General features: G+C 53.8%; 10 protein-coding genes across 10 annotated transcripts; 3 read left to right on the top strand and 7 right to left on the bottom strand.

Annotated features, from left to right (window-relative positions):
- Positions 1–459: 459 nt before the first annotated feature.
- On the bottom strand, positions 460–1,655 carry CONPUDRAFT_49528 (uncharacterized protein; the record flags this gene model as incomplete). The annotated part of the gene is made up of 3 exons (XM_007767057.1): positions 460–675; positions 758–1,297; positions 1,353–1,655. The coding sequence occupies 3 exons, from the start codon at positions 1,653–1,655 to the stop codon at positions 460–462; spliced, it is 1,059 nt and encodes a 352-aa protein (XP_007765247.1).
- Positions 1,656–3,088: 1,433 nt separating this feature from the next.
- Positions 3,089–4,285, bottom strand: CONPUDRAFT_51450 (uncharacterized protein; the record flags this gene model as incomplete). Its single annotated transcript, XM_007767165.1, has 1 exon — positions 3,089–4,285. A coding segment is annotated over one exon (1,197 nt), but the record flags the coding sequence as incomplete, so codon positions are not given.
- A 186-nt stretch (positions 4,286–4,471) lies between these two features.
- Positions 4,472–6,710, top strand: CONPUDRAFT_142493 (uncharacterized protein). Its single transcript, XM_007767657.1, has 8 exons — positions 4,472–4,640; positions 4,696–4,770; positions 4,846–4,918; positions 4,981–5,165; positions 5,221–5,403; positions 5,459–5,588; positions 5,642–5,778; positions 5,829–6,710. The coding sequence occupies exons 1-8, from the start codon at positions 4,623–4,625 to the stop codon at positions 6,303–6,305; spliced, it is 1,278 nt and encodes a 425-aa protein (XP_007765847.1). The 5' UTR covers positions 4,472–4,622; the 3' UTR covers positions 6,306–6,710.
- A 79-nt stretch (positions 6,711–6,789) lies between these two features.
- On the bottom strand, positions 6,790–7,363 carry CONPUDRAFT_119568 (uncharacterized protein; the record flags this gene model as incomplete). The annotated part of the gene is made up of 4 exons (XM_007767656.1): positions 7,279–7,363; positions 7,182–7,209; positions 7,012–7,122; positions 6,790–6,909 (listed from the first exon to the last, which is right to left on the bottom strand). Exons 1-4 carry the CDS (start codon positions 7,293–7,295, stop codon positions 6,790–6,792), a joined length of 276 nt encoding a protein of 91 aa, XP_007765846.1. The 5' UTR covers positions 7,296–7,363.
- Positions 7,364–10,165: 2,802 nt separating this feature from the next.
- On the bottom strand, positions 10,166–11,367 carry CONPUDRAFT_135625 (uncharacterized protein). Its single transcript, XM_007767655.1, has 2 exons — positions 11,314–11,367; positions 10,166–11,260 (listed from the first exon to the last, which is right to left on the bottom strand). Exons 1-2 carry the CDS (start codon positions 11,359–11,361, stop codon positions 10,265–10,267), a joined length of 1,044 nt encoding a protein of 347 aa, XP_007765845.1. The 5' UTR covers positions 11,362–11,367; the 3' UTR covers positions 10,166–10,264.
- A 248-nt stretch (positions 11,368–11,615) lies between these two features.
- On the top strand, positions 11,616–12,374 carry CONPUDRAFT_151067 (uncharacterized protein; the record flags this gene model as incomplete). Its single annotated transcript, XM_007767654.1, has 6 exons — positions 11,616–11,620; positions 11,955–11,961; positions 12,023–12,034; positions 12,087–12,182; positions 12,235–12,288; positions 12,348–12,374. The coding sequence occupies 6 exons, from the start codon at positions 11,616–11,618 to the stop codon at positions 12,372–12,374; spliced, it is 201 nt and encodes a 66-aa protein (XP_007765844.1).
- A 389-nt stretch (positions 12,375–12,763) lies between these two features.
- CONPUDRAFT_163265 (peroxisomal acyl-CoA-dehydrogenase) lies at positions 12,764–15,251 on the bottom strand. The gene is made up of 14 exons (XM_007767653.1): positions 15,133–15,251; positions 15,054–15,074; positions 14,912–15,002; positions 14,641–14,843; positions 14,516–14,581; positions 14,414–14,466; positions 14,268–14,355; positions 14,198–14,215; positions 14,093–14,144; positions 13,799–14,042; positions 13,555–13,749; positions 13,247–13,495; positions 13,055–13,175; positions 12,764–12,992 (listed from the first exon to the last, which is right to left on the bottom strand). The coding sequence occupies exons 1-14, from the start codon at positions 15,178–15,180 to the stop codon at positions 12,882–12,884; spliced, it is 1,560 nt and encodes a 519-aa protein (XP_007765843.1). The 5' UTR covers positions 15,181–15,251; the 3' UTR covers positions 12,764–12,881.
- A 486-nt stretch (positions 15,252–15,737) lies between these two features.
- On the bottom strand, positions 15,738–16,625 carry CONPUDRAFT_151065 (uncharacterized protein; the record flags this gene model as incomplete). The annotated part of the gene is made up of 2 exons (XM_007767652.1): positions 15,738–16,193; positions 16,257–16,625. The coding sequence occupies 2 exons, from the start codon at positions 16,623–16,625 to the stop codon at positions 15,738–15,740; spliced, it is 825 nt and encodes a 274-aa protein (XP_007765842.1).
- Positions 16,626–17,061: 436 nt separating this feature from the next.
- CONPUDRAFT_99760 (coproporphyrinogen III oxidase) lies at positions 17,062–18,288 on the bottom strand. The gene has a single exon (XM_007767651.1). It carries the CDS (start codon positions 18,193–18,195, stop codon positions 17,146–17,148), a length of 1,050 nt encoding a protein of 349 aa, XP_007765841.1. The 5' UTR covers positions 18,196–18,288; the 3' UTR covers positions 17,062–17,145.
- A 324-nt stretch (positions 18,289–18,612) lies between these two features.
- On the top strand, positions 18,613–22,097 carry CONPUDRAFT_135622 (uncharacterized protein). The gene is made up of 6 exons (XM_007767650.1): positions 18,613–18,761; positions 18,861–19,675; positions 19,733–20,067; positions 20,122–20,621; positions 20,691–21,132; positions 21,199–22,097. Exons 2-5 carry the CDS (start codon positions 19,421–19,423, stop codon positions 20,762–20,764), a joined length of 1,164 nt encoding a protein of 387 aa, XP_007765840.1. The 5' UTR covers positions 18,613–18,761; positions 18,861–19,420; the 3' UTR covers positions 20,765–21,132; positions 21,199–22,097.
- Positions 22,098–22,307: the final 210 nt, after the last annotated feature.

Below are 22,307 nucleotides of genomic sequence, written 5' to 3'. Positions count from 1 at the left end.
GGGAATGGCACCGTTTTTGGATGTGACAGGAAGTTAGGAATAAACAGAGAAATAAGAGATCCAAAGCGAGAAAAAAATATCGACGAGATAGTACTCGAGATCGATGCCAATGACATACAGATCATTGTGGGTGCTGGTGGTAAATGTCGAGATATAAAACTGGGTAGATGAGATGATGATGGGGCATAGATGATAGAATTCTGAGATTAAGGCGAGAAACGAGAGAGATGTAGACTGAGGATACTCGAGGGAATTGTAGAGATGCATGGAGTGATAGCAATGAAAAGCGAGATGGAGACATAGTGCGAGGCTCTGGAATGTGGTAGTCAAACAGTGGGATTGCAGAGGAATGCGTGGTAATGTGATGACGAGAACTGTATGCCAAGAAACAATGATGAAAAGTCGACGTCCACTGACAAGATATACCGCCGATAGATGAAACCGTGAACGTCACGGTAATCACTTCCTGAGCTTCGTGTCATCGGAAGGACCGGTTTGGTGCGTGCGAGCCCAATCGATAGCATAGATGGACGCTTTGAGGAACTTCTTATGGGCATATTTTTGGCAGACATGTTGTTCCTTGAAGCTTTCCTCGAGTAGCTTCTCGCAGATCCACTGATGACCTTGCTCTAGGTGCTCCGCGACGAAGCCGGAGTGGTAAACAAATGCGTCATTCTGAAAGAAAACATGTTAGCCACGTGATGCGGGGTGCGGCGGACACGAGGTAAACCATAAATAATATAAAAGGGGTACTCACCCATTTGCCTCCCAGCATCTTCCTCGCACTGTACATCGACACTGCAGCTATAAGGCTGGGCTTGCAACGCAAGAATCGATGATCCAACAGAGTCACTTCGGCCAAGAACTTGCCGAGCGTGCGGGTATGGAGATCATAGTCGTCGGCCTTGCTGATCCGGCGCATCCAGCTGTACGGTGAACAGTACTGGGAAATCTTGAAATCCAAGGTCTGGAGGACAATCCGCTCGCCCTTAAGGATCTCTTCTCTCTTGAAGCCATTTTCGGTCATGAACACAAACTCGTCAACAGAGGGTGCCAGGATTTCTTCGTACTTGGCGGCGATGAACATGGCAGTGACGCCAACGAGCTGGAGCTTGACGAGGGAAACCACTCGACGAGTAAGGAAGCGGTCAACGATGTTGATGGCGATCCACAGGGTCTCCGGAAGCATGTGCCAACGTAAGTGAACCTGCAAGAGCCAGTCGACGAGGGTCTGACGCATCGACCAGTTAATCTCGTTCTGGCCGTCCATGTAGTCAGGGTTCGGCATTATGTCCTCCTGATGAAGAACATGAGCAACGACGCCCCCGTTATACTTGGAAACCTCGACTAACCTCAAGGTTCTCCATGTACTCAAAGATTTCCTCCGCGTACTCCGAGACCATGGTCGTGTCGAAGAAATCGACCTCCTCCTGGAAGTGGGCCTTGATCTTCTCGATTTCACGGGTGTGTCGGACGACCCGCTCGGTGTCGACGTCGGGCCACATCCGCGGGGACTTCTCCAACGAAGCCTCGAGCGCCTCGTCGATGGCTTCAACCTCTTCGGCCTCGACCAGTTCCTCGACTTCAGCTTCTTGATCGCTGCTTGTCTCGGCCTCGACCGGAGGATCGGAGGCTGCCTCTTCCTCAACGACCATGGAGTCCTCATCTTCCAATTCTTCTAGTTCTTCCCGCACGGGCTCGGCGGGAGGGACTACTACTGCTACAGCGGGTTCCTGGCGCGAAATTCGTTTAAAGACGGACGGCTTCTGAACGCGACCGACCGACTGGCGGGCGCGTTGGGCGAGGCCGGATGTTTCAGTTCTGCTGGTACCAAGGGGGACGCGCTGGGCGCCGCTAGTAGCGGTAGTGGTGGAAGATTTGCTGCGCTTGAGGCCAGCGTCTGTGTCCTTGAGCCCGTCCTTGCCGGTGGATTTGGCGCTCTGCGGGGATACGAATATCAACCATCGGTACCTTTAGTGCCTATCGGCGGTACAGGGCGGCGGTGCATACCTTGCGATTAACAGCGGTCGTTGTGACCTCACCGAGAGCTGGACGCTGGGGTTCATTCTTGAGGCCTCGGAGGACCATCGATGCACGAGTGGCACCGGAACCCGAGAGCTGTCGAGAGTGCTTGCTGGTGGCGTTCTCGTCGCCGTTCACTTTAGGTCGTTGGATGCCGGTGAGACGACTGCGTGTCTGGAGCTGTAGTAGCGTTAGGGATGAGAACAGAATATGAGATGGTTGGATAACGTACTCGAACATTGTTGCTAGCCATACCACTGAAGAGAGAGCTACACGACGATGAGAGAAGGGTGGCGTTGAGACAGTGACGAGACTGAAGGAGAAATTAAGGCGTGTAGAAGGAGAAGGTGGCTACAAAAGGAAGAGACGGTGAATGTCGAGAAGGAAATGGGCGATGGCCTGCAAGTGCTTTATGTGCAGGGAGGAGAGTTGAGGGAAGACACAAGCTGTGGTCGGCCTCTGAACTGCAGAAAAGGCAGCGTCGCGTAGAACGCGAACCAACCACGTGATAGGAAAAAACACTCCAAAACAGACACGTCGCGTACAGGGGCCCGCGACGCGACGTACCTTGCCGTAAAGTTCGAAACATGACGCCCATATTCGTATACAACTATAACGTAACATGACGTCCCATCATTCCCACGTCAAGCCCCCACAAGTCCACCGGCCCCCCCGCATGCCACATTCAAGAAAACTCCTTGCTCAACGCCTCCCTGCCCACTTCTCCGATCCTCTGAAAGCACTCGCTCGTTGGAGAGCGCTGCTGGCCCGGAGACTACGGAGGATGATGCGGATGATTCACAAGCGATGCCGTCACGTTGGAGTGGTGCAGATTGGAATGTCTGATCCAACTACTACGTCATAGCGCCAGTTCGGTTACGGAACATCATGGTCTGCAACTGAATCGTAACCGCGTTCGGTGAACAGAGGTCAATGCATTGACAGGAGTTCCAGACCTACAATACTAATATGTACTTACCTGCCATGATGCATGATGTCTCACCGACACCTCCAAGACGCCTCGCGCTAGTCGGCCCACCCCGACGGCTGGCGGGCCATCCCAGTTTCATCGGTCCGAGCCTGACGTCCGCATGGTGCCCCATCGTCTCTGCCTCCCGGCCTCTCTCCAATCGGCCTGAGAATCAACGCTATCTGAGGCTCGAGTGTCGATATCATTCTTCGGCATACCGAGACCTGCCCGCTTGCTCGTCGAGGGAAGCTCGAGGGGTTCAATCAGCCCTCCTCCGCTGTCATCCGATCCTGACGCTGCCGGCATGCCCAGAGATGAGCCAGGGGCCCATCCCTGTTTCGTGAGAAGTCGGTGCCCGATGTTATTGTCAGAAAGCGGCGCAGCTGATGGTGAACTCGTCTGCATCTTCTCAGGGATAGGTGGTGTATTGGACTTCTTCTCTCTTTGATGTGGGGGAACAGACATAAGTTGAGAAAAGTTTCTGGGGTCAGACACTCCAGGCGCATCTGTCACGGAACCAGGGTGGAGCGCGCGTCGGCGAGCTGAGCGATCGATGTACGATGGTGATATTGTCGAAGAGGGCGATGCGGTGGACACCTTATGTCGCGTCAGCAAGCTTTGTTTCAGCATGCTAAGGGCTTTGCGAGGATCTTTGGATGGGGCCTCAGGCGGATCGAGTTCAGCGACATCTCTCGAGCGCTTCAGAGCACTCGCTTCACCACCCTTGTGGAAGAGGGGTATGTCTCCGCCACTTCTCGAGGCACAACTCTCGCATGGGATATGATCCGGGTGTATATGGCAAACAAAGCGGGTGCTTCCGATCGACAGGATATTGAGGTGTCGGATAGGACGAGGAACACTGGCGACGCGGGGAGGAGAGAGGCGTACTCTATCGTCACTCTCGACACTTTGCGAGAGAAAGGTACCGTGCTTGGAGCCCATGTCCACGACTGCCCACTCCTGTCTAGTTGCGTCCCAGTAAGCCGTGGCATGAAGTTTGGATACTTCCATCTCTTTCAATCGCACTCTCGGCGTCTCTGAGCCAGCAGGGGGGATGTCACGTCCGAATTGCACCTCCTCGTACTCATCTATCACTGCAAGCACTTTAGTCTTGGAAAGAATGTCGCTCCGCAATACGAGTAGCCGTAGAGACGGCCAAAATGGTGTTTTCTGTAGTGATTTCTCGAACTCCTCCGGGGTCGCAGAGTCACTGGTATCTCCAGGCCATTCATACGAGGGGTCGTAATCACGAGCATATTCACCAGAAGACGGAATCTCTCCTTCTTCCATTATACAATTAAACCTAAAGCTTGTTCGTTAGCTAGACTATGGAAGAAGTTGGTGAAAACACACGCACTGCAATTTTCCAGCTGGAGTAAGGACGGAACTAGCAGGACCCACTTGCTGTGGGATTACGTCAACACCCCTTTTTCGGCTAATCCCATCGTCTCCGCAAAGAACGCGCCTCACCCCCTGCACGCGTAACTTCGTTCTTGCCTTCACGCGTCGATTTATCAAATACCCTCCAGGAGCCTCAGGTTGCCCAGAACCCGAATTCGAGAGCCGTCTCCACAGAATTTTCTTAGTTGAAAAACGAACGGTAGTCCCGCGACTTTCTACGCATACACCTATGGAGCCTTTCACCGAGGTGCGCAAGTCAGTGCCCTTTTCTTCCGTCAAAGATATCGACGTCAACTTTCCAGGAACACTCTAAACTCCTTTTGAGCAAGGAGTGGCTTGTAAAAGTCGATTCTTCGACATCGACGCCTTATCTCTTCGTGCGGCTCCTTTACTTCTTCATACTGCGACGCACAGCTCACTTTCTCAAGCCGTTTGTTACTGGTGACCAATAGAAATTCTACTACTCAACGGTAGACCTCGTGTGCTATGTCCTGTTCACAGATACCAAGTCTACATGGGCCGAAGGTCAGCTTGCGATAGTGATCACTTATCCGTCGAATGAGAATAAACCGAGCTTTCTCCCTCAGTACTCACCGGCAATCAGTTCGCCCGAAGGTGGCGCGCCTGCAACACCTCTCGCGCCCCACCAGTCTATGAAGATGAAGACGAAGAGGAGTCTTGGCGTGCACATCACTTGGAGATCCTATCGAAAGCCCATACGATCGGCGGCATGGATGAGTTCTCCTTTGATGTGGTAAAGTCCAAAGAGGCTGTACGTACCACCATGTGGACCATATTCCCGAGCTGCGGTCTGACAAGACCCTTAGGATCTAGCCTTCGAGCTTGAATGCTCCAACTTCAAGTGGAGATGGGAGACTGTCTTCACTGGCTACAAGTCGTCGGCGGACCTCTTGTCCAAACACCTGATTATGCCTCTCATCAGCGTCAACCATCTCGCCTTCTCATCTTTGGAGCCTCTTTCTGAAGCGTCAGCAAGCGATGTGGAGAAGGTTCGCACTTCCCAGCCAATTACCCCATAATCGTGTCCCTAACACCCTTGTTAAGGCCGTAGACAAGGTCGGCCGTACGGCACGCCGCTCTGTCGACACCCACATCAAGAATACTCTTTCCAAGCCCCGCATCGCGACTGCTCTTCGGCGCATGACCGCCATGTTCAACTTCGTGCCGGATCTTCGTAGGTCTCCTTTTAGATGTGAATGACGTTGCTTATGCTCATCATCGTATAAGCCGGCGTTAGCACCGTAGCCGACACACCGGATCTCACCGTCGAACTTGTCAAGCCGCGCACGAAGGCGTCGACCTTTAATATCAAGCCGCCTACAAGCCCCATGCAGATGCGTTCTCCAAGCTCTGCTGCTCACAAGGTGCCTCGCAGCGAACATGTGATGTTTGTCGTCCGCTCACCTTTCTGAAGGGAGATCTGGAACATCCAAAGATGGACGTCGACTCTTTCGTTGACGAGACGCCAACCACTGCACCTGAGCAGCCCGAGGCAGCCGGTTCGGCAACCGAGTCCGAAGATGACGCACCTCTGCCCCCGCAGGCGAAAACCAGTCACGAGAAACCTACCAGCCCGACCAAGCCGCCAAACAGCCGTGCGTTATCTTCCACCCCCGCCGAATCGTCCCGCCCTTCCCGGCAGGTGTCCGCGCCTCGCTCGCCGTCTCCTGCTCCAAAATCGAAGGGCAAAACCAAAGCCACCGATTCCTCCACGGAATCTGACGAGAGCTCGAAAGTGCCACCCAAGAAGACTCTCAAGAAGAAGAAGGTGGTTACTAGCGATGATGACGACGATAGCGACAACGTCGCGGCACCAAAGAAGCCCTCCGGTGGTGCACCCGTGCGACGAGGCGCCCGTCAGCCCATCAAGCGGGGTGGTAAACGCTTTTAGCTCCCTTTCTCGCTTTGCTTCAATCGGCGGCATCAAGCGTGAAGGCCGCCGAGAAGCACAGCGGTCAGGTGTCCCGCGCTCGAGCTGTTATGATCTGCAGAAGCCCGGTCAACTGACGCATCACAGGTTCTGCACACAATTGTCGAACGCGGTATCAGGGCAGCGTACATGCCACGAAGACCCGCACGTTGTTGTTCTATTTCCCGGAACCGGGTTCGCACCAGCACGCTACGCTCCGATCATCGATCCGGGATCGGCTTTTTGTTATCAGACGCTTGCTTTCGCCTCGATTGTAATATCTAATATATATCAATGACCTCGACCGCTCATTTCAGACATTCAGGAATCAGGATACGCATGGTTTCATTAATGGATGTAAAATGAGCAGTAATACGGTGAAATTCAATGCATCCAACATGATACACAATGACAATGATGATGGCGGTGACGGAATGCTGAGTGGTGGATGAGGCGTGTGTGTGTTTTACTGTCGGTGGCGTCCGAGCTTTCGGAATTCGGCAGCGCGCAGCTCTTCCTCGTAGATCTGGCACGCCTCGCACTTGGTCTGAAAGAGATTCTGCACCCTGCGGTGATCTGCGTACTCCTGTAGTGGGACGCACATGCGCGAAAGAAGGTTCGTTAACCCTCGGGCGTTCGGGAAAACTGATAGACGCAGAGTCGGGACATTGCAGGGCCGACGACGTACCGTGTTGCAGCCACAGTTCCGGGCCGTCTTGTGCATGTGGGCTGAGCTCAGTTTACATTGTGGTTGTTTGCAGTCGTAGGTTATACCAGTCTGATACACGCGAACGTAGTGCTAACGATACCGTAGTTGTGAGAGTCAACTCGCATGACAGGAATAATGGGATGACGTACCCCGCAGCCCCTGTACTGGTCGCCGAAGCTGCGAAAACCCGAGTGCGGGGTGGTATTAGCGAAGCTACGAGGCCTCCCCGAGTTTGGTTGCACTGACCACTCCATGCTACACATCGTTGCTATAAGTAGTGACAAAGGTAAGAGGAAACGGCGATCGGATCGAGAAGTGGGTGGAGAGCACCACTTGGTTCAAGGTGAGGGGCCCACCCATCTACGATGCGGGTACACCTTTATACCACTGACAGGTCCACGAATTCGGCATTACCGCGAATCCTGCACGAAGCTCAATCGTGTGACATGTTGACGATATGGCATACTGTACAGTAATGGCAGAAAGTGACCATCGGAGCCATGCTGGCCGGGGCGCCGGACATATGGGCGTCTCCCCAGCGGCGTGAAAAGTACGTATGGCGTGTATGTATGCTTGTTGTGCCAGCGACCCTCGTGTTTGTCGGACGTCCACCCAAACCTGGACCTGAATGAGAAGCGCCACGCTACGGACGAGGGACACAGGCCCCGATAAGGCAACGGTGCGATGGGGCTTCAATACGACCTAACAAATGTACACAACACTTGGTGCTTCCCGCTTCTCTGCCCTGCGCTGGGATGAGGGCGAACGATACCTCGCCAGCCGGCCGCGCGTGCGAGCTGCCCCTTGCGCTCCAGCGATGTGAATGTATGTGAATTGGCGAACATCCGGAAACAATGACATACTGTACGTCCAGCAAACGTTATCATCAGGACCAGAATGTCATACATCCATCCCGTCTCAGGCGGATAGAGTGTCGGAAGCATTTCGGCCTCGCGGCGGAGCAATTTCATCTGAGCATGAGCATGACTAGAATGACGTCGTGTCGCTATCAAACACGCATCCGGGGAGGTACTCAGTGAGCTCACGTCTATACACGGACATTGCTCACGTTATGTGAAACAATCTTGCGTTTAATGATCAGTGCATGATAATTTGGAATCTCTCACATTGGATGTGTCCGTAATCCACTAGCAGTCGCGGCCACGACTCAAGCCTGGCAATCGCCTTCGTGACAAGGCCGCACACGGATGGCGTCGGTGTGATCAAAGGCACGTATATCAGCTGGTCTGCCTTGATACTTCATTCAATAGATCGAGTGGATCGGCGGAACTTCGCTCACTATCGCTGCAGGCCACATCTGCGCGTTGGTCGTGGAAAGCATCATGCCGAGTTCACCCCCGCGGTCCTGAGGCCTGAATAGTGGTCGGCTTGTTCACTGTCCGACAGAAATCGGAATTGAGGGTAACTGCGATCTTATGTTGCAGCCCCAACTAGGTGCCAGCTCGTCAGCTGAGCACGTCAGCGAGGGGTTCTCATGCACACGACGGTGCATATGAACCGGAAGCAAAGCATGGTCAGGCGCCATGAGAGCCTTCATCATGCGTCAATACGTAAATGAACATAATAACGGCTTTTGAACAGGTCAAGGAAACAGAATGGACATCTAAGCGAAGGCGCCTATCTAGCAAGCAAGCAGTACGAGAGAGTATGAGATAAGGGAAAACGGCATTCCACTCAGCGATAGGACTCGATCAGGAGTCCGCGGCAAGCGCGATCGTGTCATCTTATCAGGTATGCTTTCAGCACAAGACGGGAATAAAGCAAACTCAAACCTCTGAAACAGAACAAAGTACAAGGTTATGTAAAAGGACTAGTGCACAAAAGGCTGTGGGTTAGTCAACCCGACAGTGCCGTTCTGGTGGGTGGTTATCGTCGGTGCCTGGAACCCCGCTTCCGACTGAATTACCCCGCTCTTCCAGAAATACGGATTTTAGTTCCGCTACAACGGAAGCACATCGGCTTGATAAGGGGAGCCAGAGGTGCGGAGCGACGGCAGATCTAAATCAGATGGCGTACGTTCCTGAGAAGTAAGACTGTATCCTGTGACGAAGGATTCGCATGAGTAAAGAGGGATTCTGATGCCACGCCCGAGGCGTCCTTGTCTAAAGAGATCACTTCTGCAAGGCCGAACAAGCCGGATAGTATCAAGTCAAGGATGAGAGCGTGGACCTAACCAAGTATGTGAACTGTTGAAAGGTTAAACCTTCACCATTCACCTCCGGATAACACGAGCCGTTGTTTTCGATGCAAAAGCTACAACAGTGAGTGCGTAGATCCTGGTAAACCGTTGTAAGTGCTCCACTCGGTCTGACCCAAGTCAAAGGACAGGTACAAGTACGATGTCGTGTCGCAAACACCTGATGACGCCACCCTGCATCATGTATCATGCATTATGACCCGTGCATCGGGGTTTGCTGCGTGTGTGGGTAGAAGAACAAACGTGGAGTCAGTCGGTTCACTATCAGTGATTTCAAGAACTAGTGAAGAAGGTTTGACCATGACAGACCACCATAACTCAAGTGCCGTTGGTCCCACCTCTATGCATATGGCCGACCTCCGACGACCCTAGGTTGGACTCTCGCATGTCTTAATGTAGACTCATGTTCTACCATTGGGAGGGTAAGTATAGCGCAACGACACATCTCAGGCCATGGTATGAAAGTACTTTACTGCCCTGGTATTTGGACCCCTGATGACTGGTGCGGTATTGACGAAAGATAACTCAAAAGAAAGAAGCTTGCTATAGATCTGCGACAGTACGCTCTGGTTCGTCAATCTCTCAAGAAGCTAGCGCAGACCCATGATTAGATAAATGCCTCACCGCTAAACTTACATGGGATTTGGAGAACCCAACGTCTCTAGCGGTGTGACTGAACCTTCGGAAACGCCAAGACTCGACGTTCTTAAAAAGTGAACGAAGCAGCCGTGTTCTTGAGAGGAAGCCAGCTGTCCTCCGTGAATCTTGTGTGTACAAGAGATAGTTGACATAAGATTCAGAGCTCAGGCTGTCATTCGGCCCAAGCCGTCGGAGCGTCTATAGGTGAGCACCCCGTCGATGCACCCCCGTAGTATGTGAAGCAGAGGTGGAGACAGGACAACCCATGAGCATGTGGGAAAATCTTGAAAACATTCTGCTTAAGCAGAGGACTCTATGTCATTCATAAGTACATGCAACAATAAGCACCGCTGCGAGCATAAAGATATAATATCGTCACTTGCGCATACCCACGCCACCAGCCACCGATGCACTGCCCTTCGCTTTCTTCCAGCCTATCCAGTTTACCAGCACGTTCTTCGCGAAAATCTCGCCAAAGCCGAGCATGACGCCGTTTAGGAAGGGAAGGAAGAGGTTGATGGCGATGGAGGACATGATGATGTACCCGCGCGTCTTCTTCGAGACAGCGGTATCGAGGATGGAAGGTATTGTCGAGGGAGGCTCCTTGGGCTCACCCCGCTCGCCTTCGGCTATTGAAGGGGCCTGTGGCCGCTGTTGTGGGGAGCCTGGCGCGGTTGATTGAGGATACGAGAGGGACGGGTAGGACGAGGTCATGGGGTCGGATAGGGTATCCCACTTCTGTGAGGGCGAGCTAGGGACCTTGACATGGCCACCATGTGGTGGCAACGAGTGTTGTGGTTCGCCGAACACGAGGTCGCGCGCGTCGGAGGGAGACGCTTCGGGGACGCTTGCGGACGAGCCAGACGCATCTATCACGTTGACTGATGGTACGGACGCAGTTGCGGAGTCTGACGCCTTGCTGGAACCGGCCACAGCACCTAAGTTGTGCGAAACGCTGGCCAGATGGCGCGCCGCGTTGGGCGTGTATGCTTCGGAGACGGATAGCGTGGGGCGGTGCGAGGCATCAACGATGCTGGATGTGATATGGGTGCCGAGGTGCTCCCAGGACTCGAGCTCGGCCTCCCCCCGCGCACGACGCTCAGCACGCTCCTTGGCGCGTTGCTCCTCATAACGCCGCCGGTTATTCTCCGCCTTCTCCCGGGCAGCAGCATTCTCCTTCTTCCATTCCGCGAGCTGGTGCTCATAAGACTCCTTCCATGCGTCTAGCTCTGAAGCAGATATATCTGAGGGAGGAGTTGGATCTGGCGGCGGAGCTTCAGCAGGTAGGCCGGGTGCTCCGAGAGATGCAGGTGAAGAAGCAGCAGGAGAGCGAGGTATAGAAGTTGGCTCGAACGCCGAGTTGAGTGCTGACTGAAGGAGCCATTGTCATTTGATCGGTCAAGAGGGAGGATAACGACACTCACCTGAAGAAGAGCCTCCTCTGAGGTGTGCAGTGGGCTGTTGTTACTCATCGTCGGTGCTAGAGTTGCGTACCTTGGCTTACTGGGCAAAAACGGCGGGCGGCATCAATTGCGCGCGTGGCTGGTGCGGGATTCCCACGCCTTTACCTCCAAGTCAAGTGCAATTATTTGCAGTTTCATGTTTTCCTGTAAAATGTAACTCATGCTAGCTTAACTTGCTCCACAGAAATCACCCTTTTTTCCGCAACAATTCTCACAAAAATTCTCCACCTTGAGGGATACGACTGAATTGACTCACGCCTTCAATGGAGTATGTCAACGTAAACGCTGACCTAGTACCATTGCCTGAAAGCCCCTATTCCGTGGGCTCTCGATGGTGTGCGGGCCGGGCTTCTTCGATCCTCATCTTTTCCATCAAGGGATGCTTGACGAAGAAATGACCTTCCATCGCCTAAAATCCCATTCAAAACGTAGGGGCTAAGCGTCAACGCGAACGTCACTCCGTCGTCATTTCCTACGTAGCCTTCTCGCATTATAACGCTGCCAGATCCCCTGACTCTGAGGCAGATATAAGCATCAGAATAACGGATGTCGTCTCTAGACTGCTCTGATTTTTTACTGCTCTAAATCTATCACACTCACAGAATAATGGTACGTATATTTCGCTTTGTTTTCCGGTAGGTGATAGTTGACCTTCTGCGTCGTGGTTTAGGTCGAATATAAGGTTGGTTGTCCTCGTGGAGAATGCATACAGTCGACTAACATCTTGTTTACAGAAAGGCGATCACGTCGAATACCGCCCCATCGCTAAGGGATCGGACAACGTCTCTCACTCGACTGGAGAGATTACAAACGTAACTGAGGAAGGAGGGGTAAGCCACCTGTCGAACCGCTGCTTAATATCTAGAGCTGATACGTCTTCAGCAAACCAAGTACACTATCAGGAACGACAACACCGGCAAAGAAACTACTTACCAGGTATTTGCGGTCCACATCTCACACTCGTGGAAGCGTGTAGTTGATGTTGTTTTCTCAAGCCGCCGAACATCGTCGGCAGGACTTAACTTGTCTCACCTTGGACGTTGTAGGGTCGTAGTTCTGAGTCATCTCACATGAAGGAACATGTCATCTCACATGAAGGAACATGTAGTAAGGTAGTTTGTAAAAATAGTTATCCTGCATTCATTCAGTTGTGAACAACATCAGTCTCTTGCGATAGTCAACATGTAAGAATTAGCCGTCGCAACTGTAAACGTTTTATAAAGTCGAAAACTGAAGTACTGAAGTATTATCTTCAGCGCCACCTCTTCTTTGATGTCTGAAAGTTGAACATTGTTCTCAGCTGCGCGTAGCAACTAGTCATCTTTCACGTAACATTGGAGCGTTTGGTGAGAAACATACTTTGTTTCCTGAGAAGTATAGTTTCATTATGATCAAATCGTTACAATCAGTGCGAATAAATTTACGCGTTGACAAATGCAGGTATGTATCAGAGAGTTCAATGCAGGATAAATATGTTTTGTCAAGCCACATACAACACTCGTGCATGCCCTCGACCTTGATCAAAAGACCTACAACCGAGCGTTCTTGGGCATCTGCCTGATAGCTTGCCTCACACCAAGGTCACCCAGGACGTCCTCAGCACCTCCGAGGATAGCGTCGAACGTCACCGTGCGGTGGTACTGCCGGGCGCAGACAAATCAGCATGAGGTAGCAAAAAGAGGGAAAGGCGAAGGGCACGTACGTGCTCGATGAACTGGCCCATGCCGGTCTTGGTGATACCACGACCACCAAAGACCTGGACGGCATCCTCCGCAGTGTCCTGCGCACACTTGGTCGTGTACATCTTCAACAGACCAATCGGCCTAATAAACGCAGCGACGAGAGTCAGCATTCACAGGCCCCTAACGCACACAGGCGTGGGAAGGAATCTCACCCAGCGAGCTTCTGCGACTGCTGCTTGTACGACATGTTGCACATCTGCATAGTGACGTTCTCGAGCCAGGCCTGTGTGCTCTCCGCGCGGGCGATCATGCGCGCCATCTTGTTCCGGATGACAGCCTGCGAAGAGAGCGGCTTGCCGAACGCCTTGCGCTGGTTGATCCACTTCAGGCACTCCTCAACGATACCGCGTTGACTACGGGCACCGGAGCAGCACATGACCCAGCGCTCGTGGTTGAAGTTGCTGAATCATGTGTAAGAATTACTGCCGCTTCTATAGATGACGGGAACGGTAGCACGCACGAAAGAATGACAAAGATTCCTCCGCCTTCGGGCCCGAGCGTGTTGCCGACAGGCACCTTGACGTTGTCGAAGGTGATGTACGCTGTTCCAGCAGACGGAGAGTACGAGGTCTTGATAGACTTTGTCTCGACCCCTTCTGACCGCTCAACGAGGATCACAGTGAAACCGTTGTCGGTCTTGCAACCAACGGTGAAGCTGTGAAAACGTCAGCATCCGCTTCTCTTCAATGACTTCGTGGACTCACTAGTCCGAGAACACTCCGTTGGTAATCCACTTCTTCGTTCCGTTGATGATCCAATGCTTTTCGTCCTCAGTCTTGGTCGCGGTCGTCTGGAGACCAGCGACATCGGAACCCGCGAAGGCCTCAGAGATAGCGAGCGAGATGAACTTCGTGCCAGAGAGGACCTCAGGGACGATGCGTGCCTTCAGCTCGTCGGAGCCAAAGTTCATGACGGGAGGCAGACCGATAACGGCACCACTCTGAAGACCTATTGACAAACGGTTAAGCGAGGGACATCCTAGAAGCTGGTCCACTAACCATCACCGTAACCACGGGCGCCAATCCGGGCAATCTCCTGGATGATGACGAGCTAGAAGAGTCATTTAGAATATGATGATAGCTGACGTCTTTCATAGTATTCACCTCATGGAAGTAGTCAAACTGTGGACGATGTGAGCTTAGTAGAACATGATTCGGAGAAAGGAGAGCTTACCTCCTCAGGGGCAACAACACCGCCCATCAGAGTAAGGCCCTTGAGGTGCTTTCCAGGCCCCATGCGCATAGCATGAATGTTCAGGTCACTACAATATGATGGCGCGTCAGTCTTCAAATCCACCATGTGTACCAAGGAATACGTACGACATGGCCTTGATGACATGTGCGCTCGGGCGCTTGCCGTCCTCCTCGTGAGGCTGCGGCGGATTCAGCACCCCAGCACGCCTCGCAACCACTGTTACTCACAAGAGCATCCGGATATATGACCTCATCCACAAACTTGCGCATCGCCCTCTGGAGGCGCTTATGGCTCTGAACGGGAGCAGCTTGAGAACACGCCCACGACTGAGCAGCCCGCATTAACCACGCACCTCCTTGAAGTACGGGCTGTAGAAACCCTCCGCGAGCCACGTCGGCTCGGCGTATGGAACGTCGCTCGCCTTCCCGACCTCGCGTCCGTAGATAACGCTCTCCTCGCCGTCGACGGTGCCAATCTGGAGGCGCGCGTACTGGGGGCGCTTGAGGATCTCATGCCGGTGGAGGCCGTAGAACGCCTCGGTAGCATCCTGACCAGCTGCAGAACCAGTTTGAATTGGCTTGTGAGTTCATGTGTGAGTGACCGGATCCGGGCCCGCGACGTACCGATGTCCTCTGTGCGGAACACGGAAGCACCGCCTGGGTGGAGGTCCATGAAACGCGAAATGTCGTACACCTTCGCATCGACAACTATCCACTACAACTCAAGTTAGACTAAGGCTTGTCCCTGAGGACATTGTTCTCTTACGAGGTCGCCTGGGGTGTTGTGCTAATACGGAACGACCGTCAGCTCTCCAAACGAGTACCTTTGGTGTGTAGGCACGAACCTTGGCAACCTCGTCACGAGTGAACTTCTTCATCTCCTTGGTGGCCATTGTACAAATGAAAACACTAGCAGATACAGCGGAGGATGGAGGAAAAGTGTCGCAGGAAGATGAAGAGAGGAAAGGTAGTGTGCCCCGGATTCGGACGTTGTCTGGCGTTACATACGCTTCATATCTGTCAATCACATGCTTCTGATCTCCACACGTGAATTCGTCCGCCTGTTCCAATCTTCTACTGTCGCGTCGCGGTGGGATTGCCCGGCCACGAATCAAAACTAATCTTCAGGTATGTAGCACCTGGTAGCACGGAACTTGAAATACCGGTATGCCCAGTGGCGATTGGGCGACGCATATACACAAGTCAAGGCTAACACGTTAGAAGACCGGATCACCGGCGCTTGACCAACCGGCGATTGTTGATTGGAAAGGACAACGATGACGGCGCAGTGATGATAATTATAACATGTCCATCCACCAGTCAAATGTACTTCAAGCTCTTGTGGTTAGTGTATAAACAACAGATAGTAAGGTCAGAGCGTTGTGAGCTCAACTTAACGAGTGTATCCCACCAACAGATCTACATGAAAAACGACGATGAGGTATACTGACTATCCCTTCGCGGTCTTGGAGGAACTAGCACGCAGACCCTCGATCCTGACGCCTCTGCCCTCCCTAATCTCCGTAGCCTCCCACTCCAAGTCGTCCAGATACTGATCAACAGCCCTCGCCTCAAGACTCGACTCGCCGCCTCCCTGACTGCTCAACATCAACTCCTTCAACTTTGCCTCGAACGCGGCCTCAGCATCCGGATCGTCCGCAAGAGCAGCATACGCCTTAGCGACCCGCCAGTCTGTCTCTTTCGTGAGCGTCTGCAGGCGTTTTGACGCGCGCTCGAGGGCTCGCCTTCTCTCGTACTCCTCCGACGGTTGTCCGGGCGGGGTCTGCGGCTGAGACGACGAGGCGGCGGACGGCGGAAGCGTGAGCACGGTGCGGGTGTGAAGGAGATGTGGGGTCGTGCTTAGAGTGCTTGGTGGTAAGTTGTTCAGTTTACAGAGTGCTCGTGCCTGATTTAACGGCATAACGTCAGCTCTTCGATGGAACCCAAGAGGAAATAGACGCTATCGCACGTTCAGTCCGAAGCGGAGAGCTATGCCCTGCAGTGTGTCCTGGGGCCTGATATGATACTTCTGGGGAGTTGGCGAAGGAGAAAAGGTCGTGCCGACTTCCACCGTCTCTGAACTGGCATTGTCCCAGTCATGCACCGATGGTTCTGCGCTTTGCCTAGTGGCAGGTGGATCGTTACGATGGTCTGAACCGCCAGAGGAGGTCAGTCCAGGAGTTTCGCCATGAGCAAACTCTTCGTATGCTGGGGGTGGTGTCCGCCGACCAGGGTTCACTGCGGCTCCGTTCAATTGAGAGCCTGCGATGTCTTCATCGTCCTCGTCGTCTCCGATAGAAAAAACGTCCTCATCATCCACCCCTCCGTTGATGTTCATTCTCCTGTCTCCATTCGTAGCATTTGAAACATGTCCTAGCTTTGCGGGATACGTCTGAGAACTTGAATGACCGACGACAGCGACACCTCCAAGGCACGATAAACATGGGTTGTATCTTGCCAAGCGAGGATTTGACTTGAGACAGGAGGGGCATATGGGCCGGTTACAGCACTGAGTAGTGAAGACATCCTGGCTTTGCTTGGGCAACAAGGAGGCGGAGCATGCGAGACAGAGAGAGATCTGAGATGACATAGTAGGAGTATGAGGATGTATAGATACAGAGATTAGCTAATGATACAGCAGCGAGGGAGCAAGCCAGAGGTGCTCGATTGTGTCCATGGCGTTGTGCAATATTGCTCACGGCAGTGCCCCACATCGCTTGTCAACGCGTCACCTTCGGGCCGAACTTCCTTTCCCTCATAACCCGACCTGCTCAGCAACTTTCAAAACTACAAGACTTCAAATATGTCAATATCGTACATTACATTGTTATATGTCAGAACCCAACACTTCTCTTTTTCTACGCAGCCCACTCTTTAGGCTTCCTCAGCACAACCATCGCCTCCGCCTCAGGCGTCCCCTCCTCCTCGCCCAGCTCGCTCATATACTCCCAGCTCGCCGTCTCCGGCAAGCTCATCAGCACGTTCTCAATCCGCACGCCGGGCGTCGCAAGCCCGAACTTGGTCCCACGGTCGATGACGAGGTTGAACTCGACGTACCGCCCGCGGCGTATAAGCTGCCACCTGCGCTGGCGCTCGCCGTGCGGCATGTCGACCCGCCGCCTCAGGATCGGGATGTACGACGGGAGGAACGCGTCGCCGAGGGACTGCACCATCTTGAACTGCTCCTCGGCCGTGTAAGACCTGCGCTGCACCTCCGCCAGTCCGCCGCACAAGGCCGCGTTCAGCTCGTCGTTGAGGTCGTCGAACCGGATGCCTCCGATCCCTCGGTGCTCGTCCCGGTGCTTGATGTAGAAGTATCCGTCGCACGACTTTTTGAGGACGGGGTACATCTTGTCGTCGTATGTGTCGCACATGTCCTTGAGGGTTTGGTGGAAGTGTATGCAGTCTTCTTCGAAGAGATACGACGGCGTCAGGTCCGTGATGCCTCCGAACCACCAGCCGATGACACTGTTCGTGTCTTCGGGCTCGGTGACCTCGAAGTAACGGTAATTCATGTGGACGGTTGGCGCGTTTGGGTTCCTCGGGTGGACGATGAGGCTGATGCCACCTGCGAAGAACGGGCGGCTGGCATTGCTGTCGGGGTCGTAGGCCAGTGAAGAGTGTTCTTTGCAGAGCTGCTTAAGTGCTGCCGCAGAGAGCGTTCCCTCGATCATCGAGATGTTGACACCCGCCTTCTCGATGACGCTTTCTGGCTCCGCGAACGTGCACGATATCCCTCCCCCGCCTTCCTTCCTCTCCCACTGATCCCGTTTAAAACGCTTTCCTGAACCCTCGATAGTTTCCAGCTCGGCCACGATCGCGTTCTGAAGGCCCTTGATATATTCGGTGACGCGCTGGCGCATAGGAAGCTGGGTCGAGGAACCGGGCGCCTCGGACTGATCGGCCATTGTTCCTGTGTCGTCCTGGAGCTTGAAGAGCTTCGCACACTTGCAAGCTTGTTTGCAACAGAGGTGATGGCTTGATCAACCTTTATATCGTGAGCACTCTTGGTAGATGTAGCTGATATTATAGAAGCAGCTGTTTGTCCACATGCGCCCTGCTCATGCATCATGCATCATCGTGATCTCACGACTCGGACCGAACTTTTGTGATGGTCTACTAGGGTCTACCTAACGGCTTGCATGCACGAGGACCATCGCAGTTTCAGCTTCCCTCTTTCCATGCTTGACATTAATCTTTGAGCCTACACTGGAACTAGGTCTGGGAGCTACCGGCGCTGAAGCTCGCTGTGTTGTCTGCTTTGCCAGCTTTAGAGCCTGATGCACCCAGGCTAGGCACCCACCAACCCCCACCAATCCAGGCTCAGTTAAGGCACGGCGATCAAGATTTCGGTGCCTTTTGTTTCTGATGAACCGGCGGAATGGGTGACAGAGGTTGACAAAAGGTCACATTTACAACCGGCGATCAGCGGCGTTGTAGCTGGTGGTGTACTCTCCACTGACTCCCTCCCATGGTCAGGTAAGTCAGCCCCTAGAAATGAAATACACTTAGTCTGAACCCTCATATACAGTGCACAAAGTTCAGCTTTGATCTGGGCTAAAACGCCGTCTAGATGCACGTTAGCAGACTGCGACGCAGCCCTGGGCAGAGTCCATACCGCAGTCTTATCACCATTCGATACGATCCTTGCCTGATGGTATGTATAAGGGTCAAGTATCTGGCAAAGAAATATGCATGCATGTGGCTGGGTAGGTCATTCTCATGCAAGCTGCATGCAAGCGCCGAAAATCAGCTGCGGTTTTGATGTCTCCCCTACTTGAGCGCTGGACTCAAGGACCCAAGGTCGGCTCTTTCTATCGACCGCGGCTTGCAATGATCAGGCACATTGAATAGGGGTCTCTGGGTCTCTTACACACCCAATCAGAGGTTTGCTCCGCCGATCGTTGATGTGTGGAAGACACGGTTGACAGGCGGACCTGTACCATCTCCTCATGCATGCCGTACTCTGCTGAATAGGCTTGTGCTTGTCCTACGTAATGGTTATAAAGAGGCTGTCGACTCCAGATGCACGAGCCAGGGGAGGCACACTGTTCCTCCCAGACTCCTCGACTTCCAGTTTTCGTCCTTTGTAACAACAACCTCGGGTGCTGCTGCTTGTAGGGCATTCAAGCCATGTCAGCCTCTAACGCAACTGCTCCGGCGCCCGCGATACCCATAGCCCCTCCGGGCACGAACTTCCTGGCGGTGATCGCGCCTTCGCTGCGCAGCCTCGTCATCGGCCATACGTTCCTTTCCATCTTCGTGCCGCTCATTCTCTCCCTCTTCTACTTCTCGACGTCGCACCTGCGCCGGCGCGCGGTGTTCTGGCTCAATGTCCTCGCCATCGTCTTGGCCTTTGCCGCTGGTATCATGATCGACGCCCTGGCGGTTCGGTTTCCCCTCTGCTTCTGAATGGGCAGGCGAATGCTGACACTGTCGTGGTAGATACATTCCATCCTCTCGCCGCAGAGCCCATGGGGAGCTGCGATGAACATCGCTATCGGGATCCTTGGAGCGTGGCAGTCGATCCTTGTTGATTTCATCCTCATGATCCGTATCGTCTCCGTGTACCCGTTGCACCGCGTCGGCACAACGAAATTCGGCTTCATACTAGCTTTGCCTGTCGCTCTCAAGCTGGAGCGAATCATCAACATGATCGTCTTCATCAAGGTTTTGGCGGATGCCATGAAGGGACCCAACGGCAACGAGGTCATTGAGCTCACTTGGGGCAGCACGCCGTACTTGAAGATCGAGTGGTTCTCGCAGATCGTTGACAACGCGTACGTCGTTCCTGCTCAATTGGTCATAGCGTTCGCTGAACGCGTCTACAACAGATACGCCTCAGCGTGCTTCCTCCTCGCGCTCCAAGCCCACAGGCACCAGCGCAGCACAGCCGTCACCTCGACCAAATCCAACGTCTCCTCCCTCACCGCAAAGCTCCGGACCATCTTCTGGATCGCGATCAGCAACTTCGTCATCCCGACGCTCCTCTCCATCGCGCAGATCATCGTCGTCTACAGGGCCGTCGACATCCTCGCGATCAACGACATCGTCCTCGTCAACACCTGCGTCGCCGTCATCGGCGTCGTCTTCGCCACCGTCTGGGCGGGCGCGCTCCAGCGCCGCGAGTCCTCCTCCGCCATCGGCGCGACCGCGGTCGGAGACGTCGAGCACTCGGCGACGTTCTCCGGCGAGCCCGGGCCGGGGCCGATGCGGTTCGCGCCGCGCGATACGACGACGACGACGTTCTCGATGCGGTCGCGCTCGAAGGGCGGAATCGAAGACCCTGTTGTCGTCGTTACGGACACCCTGTCGTCAGGCGGAGACAAGATCGGTGAGTGGGGGGCAACGCGTTGCGGCGTGCGTGCAATAATCACGAGGGCTGACATCTACGTTCGTTCAGGCCAGAACACCATCTCCTCAGTCCCAGAGTATCGCGACTATGCAAAGTACATGGGGCAGCTGCATTCCACTTGACGTCGTTGTACTATAACTACGAGCAGGGTCACAGAATCAGTGTTCATCTCTAAACGAGTGACTGGGAGCTTCATTCGCAATCTCGATGGTCCGTTGGTCATGGATATGGCGGAGATAAATAAACTAAAGCTTAAACCGTCCGAATTCTGTAAGGTAAGTATCGACTATGAAAAAAGAGGGCGTATCGGTAAAATTCGTGGAGGTAATGTGGGGGTGAATAGGCATACAATGTGAAACCAAGCTAGAGACACGAATCCAAAGTTAACGAGAGACGGGGGTGATCCTAAATGTAGATAGATAAAAAGCAGAAAGAGAAAGTAATCGTCACGTTGCGGCGAGAGCAACAGTTTATTGTTGCGCGAGTTTGCCTAGAAGAATTAGCAAGTAAAATTAACACGAGGCCTACATTGAGTTGAAGCGGGACGGAAACTTACCCGAAAATCCTGCGCTCTGAGGACCCATTTCACCCGGCGTTGGGGGCAGCACCCGAGGTCTACTACCTGTAGACTGACTAGGGCCCGCACCAGACTCAACACTCGGCCCCTGAGCAGACCACTCGGGATTATACGCAGGCGGCAGCCGCGTCGTCCCGGATCGCTGCAGCCCACTAGGATTATACGGCCCAAAATCCTCCTCTTGCGTCGGCTCGTGCTGCGAGTATTCCGTCCGCGGGACACCATGGGAGCTTGAACGCTGCTGCGAGTAGTCCGATTGCGGGCCGCTGCCCTGCTGCTGCTGCTGCTCGCTGCTGTAGTCCGACTGCGCGTTGCGATAGTGGGAGGGGTCGGACGCGGACACGTTCGACGTGGTGTGTCCGTGCCCGGTCCCATTCCCGCCAGGACCGAACCCGCGCCTGCTCTTGCCGCTGCTGCCCGCGTTGCCGTACATCGCGCCCACGCCCGCTGCGCCTGCGGACGTCACGGATCCGGGGCTGGCTGGACCGTATGCGGAGCGCGCTGGCTCTGAACGGGAGGGAGAGAAGTCGGTCGTTGTGTTCGCGGTCTGCGAGTAGCCCATAAAGGGCTGCACTGGCTCGGACATCAGGTTCGCTGCACTCTTTTCATTGACCCCGGTCTTGCGTCTCTTCCAGAAGCAAAAGCCCAAGGCGGCGAGGATGGCCGCCACGACGAATCCGCCTACTGCACCTCCTACAGCAGGGCCGATGGACGAATGGTGCGACGGGAAACCGTTGCCAGAGGAGCTGCCAGTTTGAGTTTGCGTTGCACCTGGTTTGCTGGATGAGGTGGGTGAAGGGCATCCCTGGGAGGTGTAGAGAGAAGCATTGTTCGATGCAGCAGAAACGGCCGACGTCGCCGTTTCTTCAGTGTAAACGCTGATTGCTTACGTCAATACAGATCTTCTGGAACAAATCGCTGCTACGCGATAGTGGAGGGAGAAAATCAAAGACTCACTAATACCATGAACCGTCTCCCCAGAACAGCTGATATAAGAAGTTTTGTAGGCCGATTTTCTTGTTGCAAGTAGCGGCTTGAATGTTTGTAGGCAGGCTCTGATTGAAGTTCGGGCCGCACTGATGTCCGGA

Source organism: Coniophora puteana (genome assembly GCF_000271625.1).
Source record: "Coniophora puteana RWD-64-598 SS2 unplaced genomic scaffold CONPUscaffold_3, whole genome shotgun sequence".
Taxonomy (NCBI): Eukaryota; Fungi; Basidiomycota; class Agaricomycetes; order Boletales; family Coniophoraceae; genus Coniophora; species Coniophora puteana.
This window is presented reverse-complemented; position numbering and strand designations above follow the sequence as displayed.